This window comes from Artemia franciscana, chromosome 14 (assembly GCF_032884065.1).
Source record: "Artemia franciscana chromosome 14, ASM3288406v1, whole genome shotgun sequence".
Lineage (NCBI taxonomy): Eukaryota > Metazoa > Arthropoda > Branchiopoda > Anostraca > Artemiidae > Artemia > Artemia franciscana.
Genome location: NC_088876.1, coordinates 1,558,328 through 1,582,121, shown reverse-complemented (window position 1 = coordinate 1,582,121; position 23,794 = coordinate 1,558,328). Strand labels below are relative to the sequence as shown.

The 23,794-nt window shown below is 35.8% G+C and overlaps 1 protein-coding gene across 6 annotated transcripts in view; it reads left to right on the top strand.

Annotated features, from left to right (window-relative positions):
* The window catches only part of LOC136035163 (lipase member I-like), a 108,902-nt gene that overhangs the window by 46,224 nt on the left and 38,884 nt on the right, over positions 1–23,794 (top strand). For 4 of the 6 annotated variants that reach the window (XM_065716732.1, XM_065716730.1, XM_065716727.1 and 1 more), the window contains 2 exons: positions 650–862; positions 19,427–19,607. In XM_065716732.1, coding sequence (XP_065572804.1) covers positions 650–862; positions 19,427–19,607 — 394 coding nt within the window. The remainder of the gene's footprint in view (positions 1–649; positions 863–19,426; positions 19,608–23,794) is intronic. The other 2 variants (XM_065716729.1, XM_065716731.1) reach the window with 2 other exon arrangements.

Below are 23,794 nucleotides of genomic sequence, written 5' to 3'. Positions count from 1 at the left end.
GGGATTTTGCTTCTAAAAAAAAACGTGAAATTCCACATTTACGTAGGTGGGAGCTAGAAGCCTGTACAATAGGGCTTTCAGATAATTAATTGCGTTTTATGCATATATTTAAACACATTAATAAATTGTATGCAAAGTGGAAAATATTTTTTTTACAACTATACAAAATTGTAAAAACACCAGAATAACAAAAAAATGAAATGAAATGCAACTAAAAACAACAAAAGGATAGGCTTAATGCAAGTAAATTCGATTAATGTGAGCATAAATTTTTAGAGCATCTTTTAAATTATAAGGAAAATTACAAGGGGATTGCAAAAAATATTTCAAGGGAAGAATAAAAACAAACCAACTTGCAGCCTGAATCGACCTCAGGTTAGTTTTTAAGCACAAATACCAAGACGAATCTCGTTTTATTATGCATTGATACTTCATCTTATTTGACCAAAAATAGTCGGCAAAATTTTTGAAGTACTGTTTCCTTTTATTTTAATAAGTATTATTACTGGTATTATATATATTATTATAAATTATAAACAATTATTAATTGTTATATTATTTTCATAGTGAAATTACTACAAAAAAAAGTAGTTTTATGCTGTTATCGAATAGTTAGTGTGCGCATGACAAACCAATATTTTCAATATAGGACTAGACCCTGCATTACCGTCATTTTACGAAAAAGGAGCCTCGAATAGACTCGACTTTACTGATGCCGACTTTGTCGACGTCATTCATACAAACGGAAAATCAAGCGCAAGATTTGTTGGTGTTGGAATTCATAACTCTATTGGCCATGCTGACTTCTTCGTCAATGGAGGAGATAGACAAACAGGATGCCGAGGGCTTTTGGATGTTCTAAGTAGGTTCTCTTGCTTGTTTTTTTTTGTTTTTCTTTTCTTTTCATCAAACTTTTTTTCAAAAAATTGAAAATTTAGACTAAAGATATGGAATAGCATATCTATAGAATTAAAAAACGTTCAGAGTTTATGCCTAAAGAAAGGTTAATTAGGGGGTTTCAGTCAACACCAAAAGAACTAAGTAACTCTCTCTGAAAACCGAATGAAAAAAATTCAATTACCCAACAAGAACAGGTTTTTAGTTAAACAATCATAGATCGTTCTTGATGTATCGATTGGTGCTATCAAGAGGATTACTAGATGTGGTCATTTGTTACTTATTATTCTTCCATAAACGTAATAGTTGTAACTCTTTTCCATGCCACCCTGTGAGTTCAACTTTTACTTCCTCAAAGCTTCTTTTCTGCAAAGAAAGATTTTTTCCAGACAGCTTAAAACAATTTAATTTTTCAAAAGATCAAACACATGAGTGTAACTCTACAGGGGAAGGGGGGTTCCAATGAGGTGTAAAGTTTGAGGTGTAAAGTGTAAACACATCAAAACTACTTTTCAAATGTTGCCAAGGAGGGAAGTTCCAAGCACAATTTGGACCTTCCCCCCTCGTCACCGGCTGTTCTTAACAATAGTAAGTATTGCTATTTAGGAAAGTTTATAGTATCCCATTCCATTAAATCCGTGTCCTTGTTTAGCAGTTCGACCGACTGAGGTAGTTTTGTTAAATATTTTCCAGATAAATTGTCTAAGAATGGTTCCTTTACTAAATTTCTATTTCTGATTGGAAAACTTTTGCATGATTGTAAATTACTTTTTTAAATGGTTTTTTATATGCTAGGAGGCTACAAGCACAATTTGGATCCCCCTCCCCCTCGTAACCGGCTGTTCTTAACATAAGTAAGTAAGGCTACTTAGGAAAGATTATGGTTGCGGTAGTTCTTTTGAACAGTCTTGAAATGCAAAATTAAAGGTTTTCAGACGTTTCTGCAGTTGCAAGTCTATTTTTTATGTTGGTAAATATCGATTTAACGTAAGGAAGCTTTTTTTGAAAGGAGAAAAAAATCATTTGGCAGTCTTCAACATTCACTTTTGGAAACAATGCTTTTGTTTTTTATTTTACTTTTTTTGTCACTGTTGCTGAGATTTCTAAATATAGCTGATCACACATTTTTGTTAACCTCTGGAATGCTATTAAAAAGAAAAATAAATTAAATAAAAAAAATTTGTCAAATGAAGATTGAAACTAATACTTAAAAAGGACAGAAATTACATCGTATATGAGGAAGGCTGTCCTCTTCTCAACTCTGTACTCTTTACAATAAAATTTCAAATTGTGTCCTAATTCTTTATCAAAAACTAGCAAAACACATATTAAGTTGATTTAGAACGAGAATTGTTTTTAAAGCAATTTAAAATTTAGCGCAAGGAACGGGGGTTGAGGAGGAGGCATCCCGTTCATATACTGTATAACTTTTGTCTGTTTTAGAACTTTTGTAATTTATACCAAAGACTGACGCACGAAAAAAAAAGATTAAAAAAGGAAGAAAATTACAAGAAGCCTTGAAAAAAAAAACAAAGACGAGAATACCTTTAAGCCTGCAAATACACAAAAAAAGCAGAGATTTCGACAAGGCCCTCCTCTAAGTCAAACTCAATATTGATAAAAAAAACTGAAGGTTAGAATAAATAAAAAAAAATTATTTTTGTATCATTATACGAAAGTTCCTTTGGTTTGAATTCTCGTTAGAAAAGCAATTTGTCACCAAACCTTATCATCATCGCCTTTGGAAAATCCCAGTGCCATTAAGATGATGTTTGATGTTTACCAAACATCATGTTTATGAGTCGATGATGTTTCTGAGTAAATGTTGTTGAAGTGAGACCGTCTTTTTTAGTGAGCTTGTACTGCTTTGTTCATTAACAGTTTATGTTTGGAAATATTTGCTCCTTATACTGTCATTTCAAATTAGCAATTGAATTAAATACGTTCTGAGACCATACTGGCTACGCATGACGTATGAAAACAAAGAAAGGGAATAAAAAATGAAAAAACAAATAGGTGAAAAAAACGAGGATTTTATCAGCCAGTAGCTAAATATGAAAAACAAACAAATATTTCGACAAGGACCTCGCCAAGTCGTCCTCAGTGCTCAAAGAAAACAAAGAAAAAAAAACAAAAAAAAAGCAAAATCTAACCTTTATAAGTGAACTACACGAGAGGAAGACAGACACTGACTCAACCAACAAAAAACCAAGTTTAAATCAATGAAAGAGAAGTTACCAATTAGATTGAATAAGTATCCTTTGCCTTGCAACAGATTTCACCTGTCTACAATTTAGGTTTTCATTAGATATGCGGACAGGTTGTCTTAAATTAGACTGAGCGAAAGTATTCATAGAGTGTTTTAATATTAGATTATTATAAATTGGGCTTAAGGAAATATCTTCCGTGTCTCTATTTATAGCCAAATTTATATGTTTTTTTTTATCTCAATAGCCTCTTTAAAAGATTGCGGTAGACCATTTACAGTAGATATTAAAGTTGCCTCTTCAAAAAGAACTAAATGGTCAGGATTTTCGTATATATGCTGGGCCAGAGCTGAATCAAAGTTGTCATTTTTATTTTCCAATCTCATGAACTTATCTATTGAAATTTTGTGTTCCTGCAATCGTTCCCCTAGTTGTTGATTGGTCCTTCCAATGTAACATTTTCCACATGAACAGGGGACTCTGTAGACACCACTACCTAGTATAGGGTCAGTTTTATCCTTTCCCGAGTTGAAAAAATGTTCAACTTTTTGTTCAGTTTTAAAAGAAACAGAGAGATTATGTTTTTTCAAATTTTTCCAAGTTTGTCGCTGAGTTTTGAGACGTATGGTAATGTAGTGAAAGTTTTTTTCTCAATTGCCAGTGTACCTGAATCAAGGGGGACGGGCTTCCTGTTTTCCTGTTTTATCTCTTTTAATTGTCTATCTATTATATTTTCAATGAGGTTGATTGGGTAGCCATCACAGAATAGAATATCTTTAACATAATCTAACTCGGATTTTACATGATTACGTGAACATATTTTTAGAACCCTGTCGACTAAAGAAATTACTACCCCTCTTTTTACACAAGGAGGGTGATTTGACGAGAAATGTAGATACCGATCATTATGGGTTGGCTTTCTATATATAGAAAAATCTAGGCTAGGAATATTTTTTATAATTAAAACATCCAAGAAAGGGAGCTTTCCTGAATCTTCCAGTTCTATTGTAAATTGAAGATTCGAATCAAAAGAATTGAAATGTGCCAAAAAAACTTTTAGAGAGTTCTGACCATGTTCCCAAACAGCAAGAATATCATCAACGAAACGAAACCAGAGAGAGTGTTTTAAGGGGAAACTATTCAAAGCAGACTGTTCTATGAAATCCATGTAAAAATTTGCCAAAAAAGGAGACAAAACAGTGCCTATGGGCAGGCCCTTGACCTGAAGGAAAAATTTTTCTCGAAACCTAAAATATAAAGAGAACTTGTTGCAAAGACGTACAAGCGTCATTATTGTGTCAATTTCCAAGGTTTTGTAATATGTCCAAGTAGAATTTTCCTCTTATTTTCTTTGTAAGGCATGTTCACATTTATGGACATCGCATGAAGTGTACATGGAAATTGCATCAAAACTAGATAAGATAGTTTTTTCTGTTATACTATGATTTTTCAGCTTCTCAACAAGATCTATGGAATTTTTTATATAAGATTTCTGTATTGTTAGAAGATACTTGAAAATTGTAGCTAAGAATTTTCCTACGCCTGTAGCTGGAGAGCTATAACATGCTACAATAGGACGCAACGGAGTATCCTTCTTATGAATTTTGGGTAGACCATAAAATTTTGGGGCTGAACAACCTTTTGGGTAAAATTTTCTGTACATTTGAGGGGTGATTAGTCTATTATCTTTTAAAATTTCTAATTCTTTCCTCAACTGCTTGGTGTATTTATCTGTGGGATCAGTTTTTATTTCTTTATAAGTATTTTTATCCAATAAAAGGCTATTTATTTTATTTTGATAATCTGCAGAATCCATAATCACAACTGTGTTTCCTTTGTCCGCTCTTGTAATTACTGTATTTTTATCTTTTTTCAATTTTTGGAGGATTTTAATTTCTTCCTTTGATTGAGATGTAAGCGACAATGACGGCTTATAATCAAGAATACTCTTCACTTTTTCCCCTCTTAATAGGTCTGGATTTTCAACTTCACCATCAGAGCTAAAAATCTGAGCCATTGCAAATTTAGGTCCTTTTGATAGAATACTTAGCTCCTTGGGTGTGAAAACCTTGGAGGATAGATTTTCCAAAAGAGAGCCAGGACAAAATCTAGGAAGGAAAATCCGTGTTTGTTGAAAATATTGAAATTCGAGTTTCGAAAATTTTTCTAATAAGCGGGTTTTCGCTAAATTAAAAACGCGTCGGAAAGACCTTTGCGAGATCTCTAAAATTTGGAGAAAATCCGGAACGGATAAAGTCTGATGTAATAAAGATTTGAAATTAGATATTTTATTACTAAGGACATATCTTTTGAGTCTATGGTCTTTCAAAATATGTGTTAGAGTTAAATTAGACTGAGCGAAAGTATTCATAGAGTCTTTTAATATTAAATTATTATAAATTGGGCAATAGATAAGTCCATGAGATTGGAAAATAAAAATGACAACTTTGATTCAGCTCTGGCCCAGCATATATACGAAAATCCTGCCCATTTAGTTCTTTTTGAAGAGGCAACTTTAATATCTACTGTAAATGGTCTACCGCAATCTTTTAAAGAGGCTATTGAGATAAAAAAAAATATAAATTTGGCTATAAATAGAGACACGGAAGATATTTCCTTAAGCCCAATTTATAATAATTTAATATTAAAAGACTCTATGAATACTTTCGCTCAGTCTAATTTAAGACAACCTGTCCGCATATCTAAGAAAACCGAAATTGTAGACAGGCGAAATCTGTTGCAAGGCAAAGGATACTTATTCAATCTAATTGGTAACTTCTCTTTCATTGATTTAAACTTGGTTTTTTGTTAGTTGAGTCAGTGTCTGTCTTCCTCTCGTGTAGTTCATTTTTAAAGGTTAGATTTTGCTGTTTTTTTTCTTTGTTTTCTTTGAGCACTGAGGACGACTTGGCAGAGGTCCTTGTCGATATATTTGCTTGTTTTTCATATTTAGCTACTGGCTGATAAAATCCTCGTTTTTTCACCTATTTGGTTTTCTCTTTTCATTTTTTATTCCCTTTCTTTGTTTTCATAGTCATTGAATGAAAAAAAAAATTGTCAGTATTGGTTGAACAAACGTCTCTGTATAATATAATTGCTTAATTTCCGTTTATTCTACAATTATCTTGACCACAAATTTCATTGCTAATTTGTATTGAACACTAATGACAATTCGTATTTATGCAATGAAAGAAGCCAATGATATTCGTAATAGGCTCAAAGTAGAGTCGGAGTTAGGTGTTTTCTCAAAGGGGGAAGGGCAAATGTACTCTTTACCGCCCCAGCCGCACCATCAATACTGTAAACACTACAGTTTGTGCCCAAGAATATTAAAATTTAAGCTTGTTTTGCGCCTTTAGGCTTGCCACTCGGGGTGCTTATCCACTCAAGCCCCCTAGATCCAGTTGTGGTTCAAAGATATCTTTATTTGATTAACCATAAAAGTGCCACATCATAGTAGCTCTTATTCATGTTAAGATTCTGTATTCTAGTGCCAAGGCCGTATACGCCAGGGGGTTTGACCCCCCCCCCCCCCTAAATGGTTGTTTGACTCGTAAAAACGTAACAAAATGTAATAACAGTTTTTTTTATTTTTGAGGTTTTTTCGTGTACCCCCCACCAAATAAATAAATCCTGGTGTAAAATCCTCCCGAAAAAAATCCCTGCGTAAAACACCCCCCAAAAAAAAAATCCTGGATACAGACCTGTCGTGAGCTGTACCCCTTTTCCCCAAATTTTAACTTTGAACTTTCACTACAAAAGCAAAATTTAGAGTAGAAATTTCAAAAGCCTAAGCTAACACTATACTATTGGGCTACACCAACTATACAATAGGCTATACTAAAATCTATGAAACAGGGTATGCCAACGCTATACTAACTTTACAATAGGCTATATTAAAGTCTATTCAAAAGCTAATGCTAACGCTATGCTAATGGGCTATAGTAACTTCACAGTAGGCTATGATAAAGTCTATTCAAAAGCTTATACTAACGCTGTGCTAACAAGCAATACTAACTATTAAATGAAAAACAAGTTTTTTAACTGAAAGTAAGGAGCAACATTAACACTTAAAACGAACAGAAATTACTGTGTATATTGAAGGGAGGTTTCCCTCCTCAAAACCCCTCTCTTACACTCAAGTTTGACTCTTTCTCTCAATTTTACCTTTTAAAACAGTAAGAAACTTTAGCGCAAGGAGCGGGGTATTGAGGAGGGAAAATCCCCCTTAATATACGGAGTAATTTCTGTTTGTTTCAAGTGTTAATTTTGCTCCTTACTTTCAGCTAAAAAACTTGCTTTTTTCATTTAATTACTGAACGTTTTTGAATTAATATATTTTTTATTTTGGCTCTCCGCACATGAATAATTAAAAACAAAATTTGCATATTAATTTTTTGGCTAAATGGCTTTCTCTTAGTTTTGACCGGAAGATTTTGAGAAAAAAGAGGGAGGAGGCCTATTTACCCTCTAATCTTTTGGTTACTTACAAAGGCAACTAGAACTTTTAATTTTATACGAAAGTTTTCATTTGTAGAAAATATACGTAACTTGTGAATTAACTTACATAACAAACTTCTATGTATGTATATTTTTACTACCTATATGAGGGGGTTTGCCCTCTTGTTATTATCTCGCTCTTTACAGTAGAGCATAAATTGTGTCCCAATTCTTTAAGAATGACCCCTGAATCACAAAGCCCGTAGAATAAATATTTGAAATTGCTAAAAAATACTTTAGTGTAAAGAGCGAGGAATTTAGGAGGACATGAATCCCACATATGTGTAATAATTTTTTTTCCTTTTAAGTTTTAATGCTGCTCCTTGCTTTCAGTTGAACAGAATTTTCCATATTTATTTTTTAATTGTTTTGTTTTTGTTTTAAATAGTGCTAGAGTATCCTGCGCTCCCTTCGTGGAAATTATCTAATCTCTTGACAAATTCCTCCATGGAAAGATCCTCCCACGTAACCCCCTCCCCTCAACCCCCCACCCCCAACCAAAAAATCTCCCCGAAAACGTCTGTAAATTACCCAGTAACCATTACTATATCTAAACACTGGTCAAATTTTGTAACTTGCAGCCCCTCCCCCATGGAGAGTGATGGAGTAAGTTGTCCCTAAAGACATTGTTATGAAGTTTTTTGACTATGCTGAATAAAATGGCTATCTCAAAATTTGATCCGTTGACTTTGGGAAAAAAATGAGCGTTGGTGGGGACCTAGGTGCCCTCCAATTTTTGCGGCCACTTAAAAGGGGCACTAGAACTTTTAATTTACGTGAGAATGGGCCTTTCGCGACATTCTAGCACCACTGAATTGATACGATCACCCCTGGGAAAAAAAACACGCATCCGTGATCTGTCTTCTGGCAAAAAATAGGAAATTCCACATTTTTATAGTTAGGAGCTTGAAACTTCTACAGTGGGGTTCTCTGACATGCTGAATGCGATAATGTGATTTTCGTTAAGATTCTATGACTTTTCGGAGGTGTTTCCCCTATTATTCAAAATAAGGCAAATTTTCTCAGGCTCGTAACTAAATTTGATTAAACTTATATATTTAAAATCATCATAAAAATCTAATTCTTTTCATGTATCTATTAGTATCAAAATTCTGTTTTTTAGAGTTTTGTTTACTATTGAGCCGGGTCGCTCCTTACTATAGTTCGTTACCACGAACTGTTTGATAAAACATGCTAGATTAAAGCCTTTTTAAATGTCTATGAATAAGTTTATACTAACGCTATGCAATATACTATAAAATAGACTATAGTAAAACCTATTCAAAACCCTACAAAAGATTCTATTCTGACGCGAATCTCTTCCCAATTACTGTCTACTAGTACTATATCTTTGTATCTATTGCCTGGTTCATTATTAAGATAGAAAGAACTATTCATTCCAAGCCTCGGTGTTTAAAAAATTGCTGTCGTAAACCTTCGCTCTGGTTTGTTCGCTCCAAAGTAAGCATTGTTCAACTCATCAAATTACGTTCAGGCCGCATAACTAGCGTAAATATCGTGCGTGACTTTGGTTTCATCCAGAATCATGACTTTTCATGAAGAATCCTACAGAGCCTTTGCGGGCGCAGAGGACGTCGAAACAACACAACTTGGATACCATTATTGGTATCTAAGCTCTTTGAACCAATGTTTGTAGTGCTGGATTGAAACCACAGCTTAGATACCAATATAGTTATGATAACTCTTATCTTGCCCATGAGAAGCTTTTGGTAGGGAGCTCTGAACTTGGCGCCTCCTCCAAGCCCGCGCTTCGACGCGTAGATCGTACTGCAACACCATAGGCGGGGACGCAATTTTAGCATAATTCTCACATAGCGCTGAATCATAGCTCCACGATTCTATTCACGACGTCAGTCCAATTGGTCCGACTTTTAGATTCAGACCATCAGTTTTCTGTCCAGCCGCTAGCATCGCTACTGCGCACTGTGTCCCAAAAATAAATTGAATTTTCATAAATCATAAATTTCTATAATCATAATTCATATAATTCATAAATTTCATAAATCGAGTTTTCATAACTGTATTGGTATCTAAGCTGTGATTGAAACCGTGACTATCAGCGGCAGTTCTAGACCTGGGAAGGAAGGAAGGGGAGCATTTTTCTGACAGCTGACATTAAATTCCTTTTATTTTATACTTTTATACTCCTCAGGTATTCCTTGCCTCACCCCCCCCCCCCTCCCCCGAGGATTAAAGGCTAAAAATGATACTGGTTACTACAATTTGGCATTAATCTTTTACAAAAAACAAATTAATTTGGAAAACATAGGGCACATGACTCGCTAAAAACTATTTTATAAGAAGTATGAAACCAAGTGTTTGTATTTAACAGATGACTCCCATGATGATGATCATGGTCACCACGCCTATGAATAAATTGGTGAAAGAAAAAGAAAAGCATCATTACTACCCATTCAAAAAATCGATTTCCAGTGATTTTCAAAATAGAGGCGGGACTCAAACTCTATGGCGTAATTTTGTCAAAATCAGAGGGGAGGGGCAAAATAGGAGCAAATTTTCTCCAAATCAAAATGACAGAGAAAACTGAAGAATTAGCCATAGAGTACCATAAAGGTACAGATATCCTAAGGAAAACTGACCTGTTTCTGTGGAAACCTGAATTATGCAGGTTTTTCATAGTTTTGACAAGATTTTTGAAGAAACTAAATTTTTAGTTAAGGGGGTAAACTGGTCTCTGTGGGGGTGGGGCCCACTGAAGGTTGGGATGGGCAGTTCACCCTCTCCTCTTGTCTCATAGTAAACTATGCCCCTGGGCTCTAACCCTCCTGGTTAGGGTTTTCGGCAATGACTATTCTAATAGGCGTTTTGATGCAGTGCAATTTTCGATGAGTTTCAAGCTCTTTTTAAAAAATCGTGAAGATCTTGGGACAATAACCTTTTACTTTTTATAATTAGTATCATTTCTGGTAGATATGCCTTTTTGACTGCTGGGAGGCAAATAGTCGTTTGATTGAGCTCAGCAACCTACTCGACATTCTTTAAAAGTTCCGGCTTAATACTATAAATTGTTTCTGTAACATTGCACACCCCATTTCAGCAAGCTGGATGAACATATTATACTTTGATTTAGTCCAACATCCCCTGAAAGTTTCAACCAAGTACCGTAAGCCGGTCCTGAAATAGTTTAAATGCGCTCTTTTGACAACCTGGACGTACAGAGTGTCTTTAATTATCATCATCCCCCTTAACATTCTCTAATGGTTTTAACTTAGTGCCTTTCCCTAAATCTCCTTGAAACACAGATGCTGTTTGTACATCCTGGATATAGTGTCGACGTGAAGTAGTCACAGTGGCGAGTAGCAAGAGTTGCAGCACGAGTCTTCATACCCACAGCTGTAATTAATCAAAGTCACAAGTTGCTACAGTAGCAGTCAAGCCACATTCGTTATCATAGTCGCACGTAATTGCAGTCACGAGTAGTCTTAGTCACAAGTACTAATAAGTAGTGTGCTAATAATGACTTTAACGAAACACATAGGAGGAATACTATTGGAGCTACTAACCCCTCAATGCTTTATTATGCGCATCTGGGTCTTACACAATAGTAAAGTAACTTTTTTGCTATGGAACAATATAGCACATCTGATTATTACGTAACAGGGCAAAGTTTGTTTACTTATATGAATGTTTTCCTCACGCGTTTTGATTGTTTTGTTAAATGTTTAAAAACCCACAAGAGCCAGGAAAATCCTTCAGGGCCTGCTAAATCCTGTTTTATTCGATTCCTACGTACTAGGGGCTTGTTTTTTTACCTATGCATATATTCTCTTCAAGCTTTCATTGGTTGTTACGTAATACAGCAAACCAGTAGAGAACCTACAAGACGTTAGGCCCAAGAAAGCGATTCCAAAGAGAAAAAGGCAGTCAATACCAACGGGGCCCTAGCAAGCAGCTCAACTGGGGCCCTAGCAACCAATTCCCATGGGAGGCCCTAGCACTCAATTCCAGCAGGGCCCTAGCATTCTTTTGCGTCGGGGCCCTTCCAATTTTAATGTGGCCCCTAGTGACCAATTCTAATGGGAGGCTCGCTAGTCAAGTGGGAACCCCCCAGTTTTAACTAAGAATGACTTAATCTCAAGTGATTTGTTTATTTTCAGACCCTTGGGAACCTCCGCTTGTAACTAAAGGTGGCGCACAAGTGGATGTTACGTAATAAAGGAGTAATCGTGGGATGTTACATAATGCTTTAAGACGGTTTTTCTGCAAAATTTGATTTTCTTCAAGACGTTTTCCTTTTTCTTCAAGGTTTTTGTCCGCTCTAGGAATCGAATAAAGGACCAGAGATCTCAAAAAGGACCACACAAGAGCCTTAATCATCTGACCCAGCAATCATTTCGTAGTATTATGATTCGGGAAATTTATTCTACGGGACATGCTGTTGGTCTCGTCTTTCCAATCCATTCCACTTGAGAAACCGCAAGTATCCAACATTGTTATTGATTATTGCTCTTTTATACGCACCTGCTTGCTACATTGTATTAATTTTCTAAAGTGACATTCTCAAATGGCCTTATAAGACATAAGCTTTTAATTCTACATAAAGGTTTTATTAATAAAAAAAACGTTATGAACTCATGGAATCACAGAAAAAATGAGTTAAGGATCAACAAACGTAAAAAAATTTAAAAAAGCTGATAAAGCATAAAATATAAACAAAAAATCGTATTTAAAGAAATGTGAAAACCCTAACAACCGATTCGAGGGAGGAGAAGAGATTTGTGTTAAAAGAGGTGAATTTGAGCAATATTAAAAGAAATTTCTTAGAGATTTGAAAGAAAATGCATCGTTTCTTTTAGTCAGAACTCTATATTCCTGATTGACAAGCAGACATTTGAATAATATTTTCTTCGTATTTCTCTTAATATCGTTAGAGACGAATTTAAGCCACATTTATAGATGTTTTTGAGAGGTTCCAAGAGGAACACCCAATTCTGTAAGCCAAGGCTAGACATTCCTTGTTGAAAAGCACACATTTGATTAGTATTTTGCATAATCCCGTCAAAAGTTAATTTAATTCATATTAAAAGGTGTTTCTGAGAGGTTTTAATGAAGTTTTCGTTTCTTAGAGCCATGACTATGCATTTTTGATTGCCAAGCATCAAAAACATTATGAAATCATGAAAAATCAGAACAAAAAGTGGGTAAGCAGCTAAACCAACAGAAAAAAGGAAACGTAAAACATCAGATCGAGGATAAAATATAAGCAAATAAGCGTGAATTAAGGAAAGGGGGGTCAGCAGGGAAACCCAGGGTGATTTTTAATAGAGGTAAATTTAAGCAGAATTAAGAGATTTTCTGAGAGGTTCAAATGAAAATGAGACTTTTCTTTACGACAAGACTTTGCATTCCTGATTGCCAAGCATCTAAAACATTATAAAATCATGGAATCACATAAACAAGAAGTTAAAACTCAAGAAACGGAGAATAACGAAAAAAGCTAATAAACAACAAGACATAATTAAGGCTTGAATTAAGGTATGAATTAAGGCTAGAGGCAAGACAAGAACCCTAGTAGCCAATTCTTGGGGGAGGGGTGTGTTATTAGCAGTAAATTTAAGCCATATTAAGATATATTTCTGAGAGGTTTAAATGAAAATACCTCATTTTGTTGAGCCTAAACTATGCATTCCTGATTGACAAACACACCTCCGAATGTTCTTCTTATTTTTCATAACTTTTTTAAAGGTAAATTTAATCCGCATTAAGAGATAGAAGGTAAGTTTACGCCACATTAAGAGATATTTTAAGAGCTTTTAATTGGGAACCCCAATTCTTTAAGGCATTGTTAGGCCTTCCTGGTTGGCAAGCCCCTATTTGAATCTTATCTTTCTTCGTATTTTGCATAACATCGTTAGAGATAAATTTAAGCCATATTAAGAGGTATTTCTGAGAAGTTTTCATCAAAAAGTATCGTTTCTTTGAGCCAAGACGGTGAATTCCTGATATGCCAATCATCCCAAACATTATAAAATCCCGAAATCATAGTAAAAACAAATTTAAAACTTAACATATGGTGAAAATTGTTCTTATGTTTCAACCCCAATTGTTTAACCTTTTCCCGGAAAATACCAATGCCAAACAAGAATTGCTCTTTGTTTTTCTTTGTTATGTTTTAAGCAGGGCTTCTCGGCTTTATCTCGAAAACAGCGATACTAAAGCCGAAGTGCTTTGTTTTTGCTTCATTATTATTTCAAACCAGGGTTGTTTGACTTTTCATTTCCAAAAACGGCAATGCTATACCTAAATTATTTTGTCACTGTTCTCGTTCTTATGTCTCAACCATGCTTTTTTGGCTTGTTTCACAAATAATAGCAATACCAAAGCAGATACATCCCTAGAAGACACACACACGCGCATACACACACACACACATAAACATACATGCACACAATTAAACGCAAACGCACAAGCACACCCTCAAACATACAAAGATAGACAAAGAGACAGAAAAACATACACTTAAACACACAGTTACATAGAAAAAGACGAAAACACATTAAACACAAAAAACAGGCAAACAGACGCTAAGACAGATAAGCACAGAAAGTGAGTGAGAGAGACAAAACCCATTGAAACACACAGAGTTAGACACACAAAGAAAGACACAGATATAGCCAAACAGGCACTCAGATACAGAGGCACGGCGTGTTGTGAAACACTGAGTCAGACACATAAACAAACCAAGACAGACAAAGGGAAAAGCGAACATACGGTCAAACACATACGCGCAGAGAGGCACGTGTAAACACATAGAGTCACACACAAAAACGTAAAAGACACACACACAGAGACAAGAAAACAGCCCAGACACACAGACAGGGTGATAGGGGGACAAAAAGACATACTCGAACACGCAGAGTCAGACAAACAAAAACACAAAGACAGACACCTGACCAATAAAAGTACCACATCCCACAGCACGGGTACCTGCAACCAATCTATAGCTAACCCAAATTCCTGCTATCGACGTGTTGCACCACGGATACCTGCTGTCGAATTCTTTTGAGAGCTAAGAGAACAATTGTAATTCATATGGTTTTTTAGGTAAACCCACGTCTTTTAAGGATCGATCTTTTTCTTGCATGTTATTAGGTTAGGTTAATCTAATCTACACAAGGTATGTTAAGTTTCTGTTATTTTTGGGTGTGTGATTTTGTGTATATGTGTGTTTGTGCAAGCTTGTGTGTTAGTGTATGTGTATGTATGTGTTTTTGTGTGTGTATGGGTGTGTGGGAGTATCTTTGTGGGTTTGTGCGTGTGTTTGTGTGTTTGTATTTGCATGTATGTGTGTGTATTTCTGTGTTTTTGTGAGTGTGTTCGTCTGTGTGTGTGTTTGTTTGCGTCTGTGTGTGAGTGTCTGTGTTAATATGTGTCTGTGTGTGTGTGTTCCTACTTTCGTATTGTTATTTCTTGAGGAAAACAGCTGAACAAGTCTGGATGGAGCACAAAAACGAGAAAAGACACAAAACAATTCTACTTTGGTAGTTTTGGGGAAAAGGTCAAACACTCCTGGTTAAATTATAAGCAGAATGTTTTCTCGTTTGTTGAGTTTTAACTGCTTCTTCTGTGATTTAAGGATTTTATAATGCTTATTGTGCTTGGCCATCAGGAATCCATAGTTTGGCTGAAAGAAAAGAGGTGTTTTCGGTATAACCTCTCAAAAAGTACCTGTTAATATGGCTTGAATTCACTTCTAACGAGACTATTAAACATACAAAGAAAAATATGAATGATATATGTGATTGAAAACCAGGAAGGCCTAGCCATGGCTTAAAACAATGGGCCTTCCGTTAAAAGGTCTCAAAATATCTTTTTATGTGGCTTAAATTCACCTCTACTGAGATTTTGTGAAATACGAAGAAAATATTATTCAAATATGTGCTAGTCAATCAAGACTGCATATTATTGGCTGTTAGAAACCAGGCTTTTTCATTAAAATCTCTCAGAAATATCTCTTAATATGGCTTTCATTTACCTATAATAAAAATCCTCCCCCCTAGAATTGGTTGTTAGGGACCCACCTTTCTTTAATTAACAATTTTTGCTTGTATTTTATCTTTTATCAGCTTTTTCACGTATTGTTTTTCCCGTTAGTTCAGCTTCCACTGCTTTTTTCTGTGATTTCATTGTTTTATAATTCTCTTTTATCAATAAAATTTTTATTTGCAGTAAAAAGTATGTTTCTTACAAAGCCATTTGAGAAGGTCACGTTAGAAAATTGATGCAATATAGGAGAAATTTCTGGTGTTATATCTGATTCTTAAGGCGGACAAAGTCTTGAAGAAAAAATCTCTTAAAGTATTATATAACATCCCAAGTTTGCGCCGCGAATACGTAACAGTAACTTGTGCACCGCCATTACGTAATACTAACGTGTGCGTAACCATTTTGTAACTTCTACATACGTCTCGTCCTCAGTTAAAAATATGTGGTTCCCCACGGGCAATGAAGAAACGAAGTAGCGCGATATTACATCATTATCAGTTACAACCGGTGCTCCCCTCTTAGCTAGAAGGCCCCAATTTGCAATTAGTTGCTAGGGACTCAGTAGAATTGGATGCTTGTAGCCCGTTGGAGTTGCTTACTAGGGTCCCCGGCTAGAATTGGTTTCGAGGGCCCCGGTGCAAGTGCTTGCTAGAGTCCTGGTCGGAATTGGTTGCTAGGATTCCGTTTGAGTTGACTGCTAGGGGCCCGTTGGAGTTGGTTGCTAGAGTCCCAATAGAATTACTTGCTAAGGCCCCGTTGAAATTGGTTGCTCGGGCCCCATAATAATTGACTGTTTGGTCCCCCGTTGGAATTGGTTGTTAGGCCCCCCATTGGAATTGGTTGCTAGGGCCCTGTTCAAATTGGTTTCTAGGGGCTAATTGAAATCAACTGCTAGGGTCTCGTTGGGATTGCTTTCTAGAGCCTAGTATCTCAATGGTTCTGCACTGGTGGACGATATTACGTAGCAACAAAAAATTAATTTTGAAGAAAACGTTTGCCTAAGTAAGCAAAAAAGTCCCCTACTATGTAACAACCAAAAAAATCATGATTTGGCGGGCCCTTAATGTTTTTTTGGCTCTCGTGGGTTTTTAAACACTTCTCGTGGGTTTTAAACGAAAAGCCATAGAAATCTTGAAGAAAATATTTGGATAAGCAAACAAACAAGCCCCTATTACGTAATAATCAAATGTACTATAGCATTACCTAAAAAACAAATGTGCTATAGCATTGTGTAGGAGCCAGGTGTACGTAATAACTTCTTGAGGTGTTAGTAGCTACGATTGCATACCCCCAATTTTTGTCTCTAAAGTCATTAATAGCACACTACTCTCATAGTTCAAATCAAAATTAGCCTTAGTCACAGTTACAGTCACAAACTGTCGAATTTGCTAGCACTCCCAATCACAAGTAGCTACAGTCGCAGGTAGTCAAAATCAGAAGAACTCTGAGTCCCAAATGCTAGCATTCACAGCCGTAGTCGCAAGTAGTCACAGTCGCAATCAGTTACAATTGTAGTCGCTGTTACAATCAGTTACGGTAGCATTTACATGTAGTTACAGTCATAAGTAGATGCAGTCTCAGTCCCAAGTAGGCATATTTGCAAGTAGTCGCAATCGCTAATAGTCCAATTCGCGCATAGTCACAATTTTCTATAAGTTGTGGTAGTAGTCACAGTAGCTACAGCAATAGTGGTGCTCGAAGTTTCAAGTTAATTACCTTAGCCGCTCCTAAAATATTGCAATTACACCCTTTTGATAACCTGAATGTATTAAATGTGTCTTGTTTATAACATTCCCTGAATATTTATCGTAATACTCTTAGCCTTTCTAAACACCCAGGATCAAGCATACCCCCCTTACCAATGATTAATCCTGTGTAAAACAATGGTTGGAATGAATAATTTATAATCCTATATTTTAAGGACGTGGTATCCCCAGATATATGGTTATCATGTCCTTTGACCAAGTTGAACAAAGTGGCTATTTTAGAATAGCCACTGTCAAGTCTCAAGGGGGCATCTGAAAAGGACAAGGGAGGTTTTTCAACCTGTCTCAAGAATTTAAACTTAATTTATCATCAGCCAACCTACTATCAGCCTGCATATTTTTATTTTGTTCGGCACCTCCTCATCAGATCCTGAAAGTCTTACCGTAATAGCCTTTCTCTTCATGGAGACCCAGAATGAAAAAAAACCCTTCCTCTAGCAACGAGCAACAAGTCTTATATACAGACGACGGGCAACTTTTATAGCGTAGAGTCCTTACCCCAGGGGTCGTGGGGAGTTATGTCATCCCTGAGGCATTTTTTTGGCCCTTAGACCATTTTGAACTCGGACCATCTAGGACTCAAACTCGGACTCTAGACCATCTGACTCGGATCTGATCTGACTCTGTATGGCTTTGACACACGATCAGATGACATATACATAGGCTGCCACCCCAAGAAGCATAATTGTTAGACTTCTGACTATTTTGAACAAAATTGCGTTTCCAAAATTCTTATAGTCATGAGAGAGAGGGGGGAAAGGACATGAGGTTTGCTTACCGTCTGGTCACTCTTCAACACCCACCTCAGCATTACTAGCAAGTTTCCACTTAATACCCTCAGCCGTTCGTTAGTTATTACTGATACACCCTCGTGACAATCTTTCACATATAGTGTATGTATTTTAATCTTTTTCAATATCCCCTTCAACATTACTGGAAAGTTTCACGTTAATAACCTATGTCTCGTTGGAGACCCAGGATCAAACATGTCCCTTTTTCCAAAAACACACTTTATGTATAAACAACGAGCAACTTACATAACTTACGCCCTTCAGCCACTTTTCAATATAGCCTTCGACATGCTCTGAAATTTTGAACTTATTAACATCAGTTGTTCTTAATTTATTTCAGACACACTTTTCTTTTAAACTGGATATACTTAGGGCATTTTAATTTAGTTGCATACCTTTTAATATTCTCTGAAGTATTCTGTATGTAAACAATGGGCAAATTGTATAATTTACAATCTTTGCCGTGGAACTGTTGGGGTGATGGAATTCCCGAAGGTATTACCCCTTTGAATATTTTTTATCGGTTAGCCTTTTTATTAATTTTTTATCAACAAAGTTTTGATCAGTTTTGAGCGAGGACATCTAAAACAGCATGGGGGTTGTTGCCCTTAGAGAACTCTTAAATATTCCGCTCAAAATACCCTAAGTCATTCACGAGATATTAAAAATACGCTATTTTGACAACCACCTTACATATACTTTGTTCTGATTTTATTCAGTATCCCACTAAACATTTCCTTAAAGTTTCAACTTATACCCTATACCATTTTAGAAAACACGGATCGAACACGCCCTATTTCATCCCAAAAAAGCCTTAATATATACAGTGGCCAATAAGCATAGCTTACAGCCAAGGAGGAGGGCCGGGCTATTAACCCTGTAGGTATGTTTGTTTGAAACTTGGACTTTTTGAGATTAAATGGTCATCAAAAAATTTGGCTGGATGTAATTAGAAAAAATTAGCATGGGAGGGAGACTGGATGCCTTTGGTCACTTAAGAATTTTAAAAAGGGCACTAGAACTTTTAATTTCTAATCGAATGAGCCCCCTCCAAAGTTTATGCGGCTACACTTTCCATTTCAAGTTGTTCTGAAAAAAAAACGGAGAATACATTGAAGCGTTGCCGTAAAGCACCACCGTAAAGCACTGTTGCCGTAAAGCACCTGAGCAGTGCCTGAAGCACCGCCTTAGCGATGCCTCTTATAGAGATAACTAAGCATAATGTTATATGTTGCAGCTGCGTGTAGTCACATGAGAGCTTGGAGATATTTCTTAGAGTCTGTGGCAAGTGCAGACCGCTTTCTGGCAGTTCCGTGCCCTGATAATCCAACATTTAAGGCTGGCCTGTGTGGCGATTGTGATAGGACCAAAAGAAATTGCAGCGTTGCCATACCTATGGGGTTCTGGACTCCATCCACGTGAGTTGTTTTTGTTTTGTGCTAAAAAATGATAATGAAGAACAAATGGTTTTACTTTAAAATACTACTGATACGATTTATTTACATAGAGAATATGAAGCCAACATTCATGTATTCGGTTTTTGTTAGAACGAAAATATAAGAAAAACAAACAGAGTAAAAAAAAAGTAATTTTGTCACTTTGAGCGATATTAGATCTATTAATACTTGAAAACCATGATTTTATTATGGTGTATATGCTGCAGCACCTAATTTTCGACAGTGTTACCATTTTTAACCGTTGAAATAAATAAATAAGATTATTAGTTCAATTCGAAAAATTTTCATCCGTAAAAACTCAAAAACTTTTTTGTCTGTAAAAATTCCAACATCGACAATCTACTTACTTACTCACTACTTACTTGCTAATGTCCCAACCATCCTCATGGGACGTTTAGGGCCCCTCCTTTCATTTTTTTTACCAATACTTGATCAAATGTTATGTCAGGCGGAGTTCTGGATAGTTGGGTAATACACTGACAATAAAAATTGTTAATACACCCTTACGAGGTTGCTCCCGCGGCAGGTGCCGCTCAACACAAATTTTAATTCACTAATTTTTTAGTTTATTTTCCATAGATAGAATTTCCATCTATGAAAGATGGAAAAATTCCAAGAGGAAGTTTCCATAGATGGGGAGCTGAATTTCCCGGCGTTATTTAAAAACGATCAGAAATAAAATAAAAAACAAGGTTTTTCAAGTGAAAGTAAGGAGCAGCACAAAAACTTAAAATGAACAGAAATGATTACGCAAATAAGGGGGATTTTTTCCTCCTCAGTGCCATGCTATTTACACTGAAATTTGTTTTAGAACTTTTAATAGAGCTAATCATTCAAATTAAACGGCCCATTTGTTTCATGAGTCCTTCTTAAATAATTGGAACAAAAAGCCAAACCTTAGCCTAAAGAGCAAGGCATTAAGGAGGGCATAACCCTCCTACATGCATAATCATTTCTCATCGTTCTAAATTTTGACGTTGCTCTTTGCTTTTAGTTAGAAAAACTTGTTTTTTTAATTTAATAACAAGATTACATTGATGCTCAAAGAATATAGCAAAGTTGTGAAAACGAAACAAAAAAAAAAAAATCCGATCAGCTTAACAAATTGAATCTTAAAGCCCCAATACTAGTTCTTTTGACATGTCAAATTAAATATTTTAATTTCTGATTATATTTATTTTTGAGGGTGTTTCCCCCAAAAAGATCAAACAAATTTTCCCTGGCTCATAGATTATGCTGAGTAACGTTAAATTTTATAAACTGTACCCGCTTAGAATCACCATAAGAAACAAACTCTTTCGTTGCATATTTTATAATCAAAATTCCTTTTTTGAGTTTGAGTCACTAGTACGAGTTGTTCCTTACTCGGAACTGAGAACTATTTTCTGTAACAAAGTCACGCTAGCCCTCGAAGCTGTAAAATGAAATCAGTGAAGGTCAGATCAGCTTGCATTTAAAATATATGATAATACCCAAAATTAGTTCAAGGAATAAGAAATTTGGGATACAAAGGAATTGCACGAATAGAATGCATGTAACAAATTAAGTGGCTACTTTACCTCTTTCATAGAAAGTAAGTAGCCTTTCGCTAGCCATCAGGTGTTATGCATCATTGTGTCATATTGATAAGAGGGGTGTCACGCATCACTCTGTTGCATAGATTAGAGTGGTTCCAAGATTCATTGCACAGGAGCAATAAAATTCTGCGCAATTGATTTCTCTTGCCTTGAATTACCCGAAGGTGACTCCCTAAGGTGCTTGGAGGTGCAATAAACACTTGTGCAACTGATTTCTCTGGTCTTGAGTGTTACTCCACAATCAATTATGAGACGAGCATAGGAAAAACCCTATTGCGTAACTATTGGAGTCAATCAAATGTTACTTGCGATATTGAGTAACATCTTCATGTTGGCTAACTTGTTGCACAACTTAACTGTTTCCAAGTGAGTGTGGTCTTTGTTTTTGCTTACGAAATTGATTTGCACGATCGATTTCTCTAGTCATGAATTACTCGTAGGTCATTCCCTAAAGCACATGGAGGAGAAGTAAACTCTTGCGCAACCGATTTATCTGGCCTTGAATGTTATCTGTGCAATGAATTATCAGACAAGCATAAGAAAAACCCTATTGCGTAACTATTGGAGTCACTGAAATGTTACTTGCACTATTGCGTAACATCTTTATGTTGGCTAACTTTTTGCACAACTTAACTGCTTCCGAGTGAGCGTCGTCTTTGTTTTTGCAAAACCGATTTCTCTAGCCATTAGTTACTTGTATGTCATTCCCCATAGCCCTTGGAGGTGCAATAAACTCTTGCGCAAATGATTTCTCTGGCCTTCAGTGTTAGCTCCACAATGAATTATCAGACGATCATAGGAAAAACCCTACTGCGTAACTATTGGAGTCAATGAAATGTTACTTGCATTATTGCGTAACATCGTCATGTTGGCTAACTTGTTGCACAACTTAACTGCTTTCGAGTGAGTGTAGTCTTTGTTTTTGCTTGCCAAGTTAATTTACAAAATCGACTTCTCTAGCCCTGAGTTACTTGTCAGTTCTTCCCTAAGTCACTTGGAAGAGAAATAAACTCTTGCGCCACCAATTTTTCTAGCCTTGAGTTACTTGTAGATCATTCCCTAAACCACTTGGAGATGCAATGAACTCTGAAAAACCTAGACAAGGTGGTTCTAATGGTGCACTGAAAGGCCAGTGAAATTTTAATCAATCTGGTAATGGCGACTTTCTAAGGCTCTCTTGAGTATGAATGAACTATGAACAAAATTTAAACTAGTGTGAAACAGATTGTTAAATGGTTCAAGATCATGGTAATTGGTTTCTGATGATTTAAGAAGTATTTTACTGGTGTAGGATTTGAACTAGGGACTCCTAAGGATGAAGGAACGACGTGCTTGTCAACTACTAACAATTAAATGTTGATATTTTGTTCTTAAAAATGCATTAAAAGCAACATGATTCAAGTTAGTGAATATTGTCTTCCTCAATGAGCTGGTTAGTATGTCTATTTCCCCAAATGTTTATACCCCCCCCACAAATTTGTAACATGAGAATTCTCCATTATTTTCATAAGTCTTTATGTACTTATCATAAGAAATTCAGTTCAACCTTGACAGGTGCTATAGACTTTGAGTGAAGATGGTTTTTGGAGTCTTTTTTTTTTAGTGCGGCTGTCCCCACGATATTCTGTTGCTAGTCATCGAGATTGGTTGGTCTATTAGATGTTCTTATTCAGCATTAACAATATAGTGGTAGAGTAAACACTTCCATCTGATTTTAAACATTAAAGATAAAATATTTCAAGAAAGTGTCTCTACATGATAGAAATATTGTAGCATTGAATTGTAACTAGGAAAAATATTTCAACTACGAATTAAGTACTAATGGCGACATAATCGTAAACGAATGCGTAGATTCTCATAAGAGTGACCAAATAAATTTCTCTGGAGTACCGAACAAATTCAAAACTACTATTGGTAGATATATGAGAGTGAGATATCCAGAGATGGTACCTCTCAAAGAGAATGCAAGTTTATTACTACAAGTTGATTAAGAGGGTGAGCTTTTTGCTAGTGCTTCTGGTAACACGTTACCACTTGATAAATCTTATCTTGATTTTCGGGTATTAGAATTCAAAGTAAGGAAAAAGGGACAGGTATACTCTTCTGCCAACATTTTAAACTATATTTTGTCTACGTGCCAGAACTGTTATCTTTGTAAAACTAATATTTTAATAGACAGTGAAGTTGCACATAAATAAAAAGAGCATTGGCAAATAATATCACCAAGGAACATAAAGACAAATCGATGAAAAACAAAGCGCCAGAAAACTTTGCTAGTACCATCGGCAGTTTACCAGCAGATTATGTCAATGAATTCAATAATACCGATGATAAAACTTAGATTGAACCTGTAGGTTAAACAAAGTTAAAAGCCGTGTATGACCCCGGAATGGAATAAGTGCCATGTCAAGAAAAAACATTATGCATCATTTTCATATTATTATCACGAAATATAAGAAAGATTCAATGAAAATTAAAGTATAAGCAAATTCCAGTAGTGTAATTGGTAGTCAAACAGTAGGTAACGAACTGTAGTAAGGAGCGACCTGGCTCAATAGTAACCAAAACTCT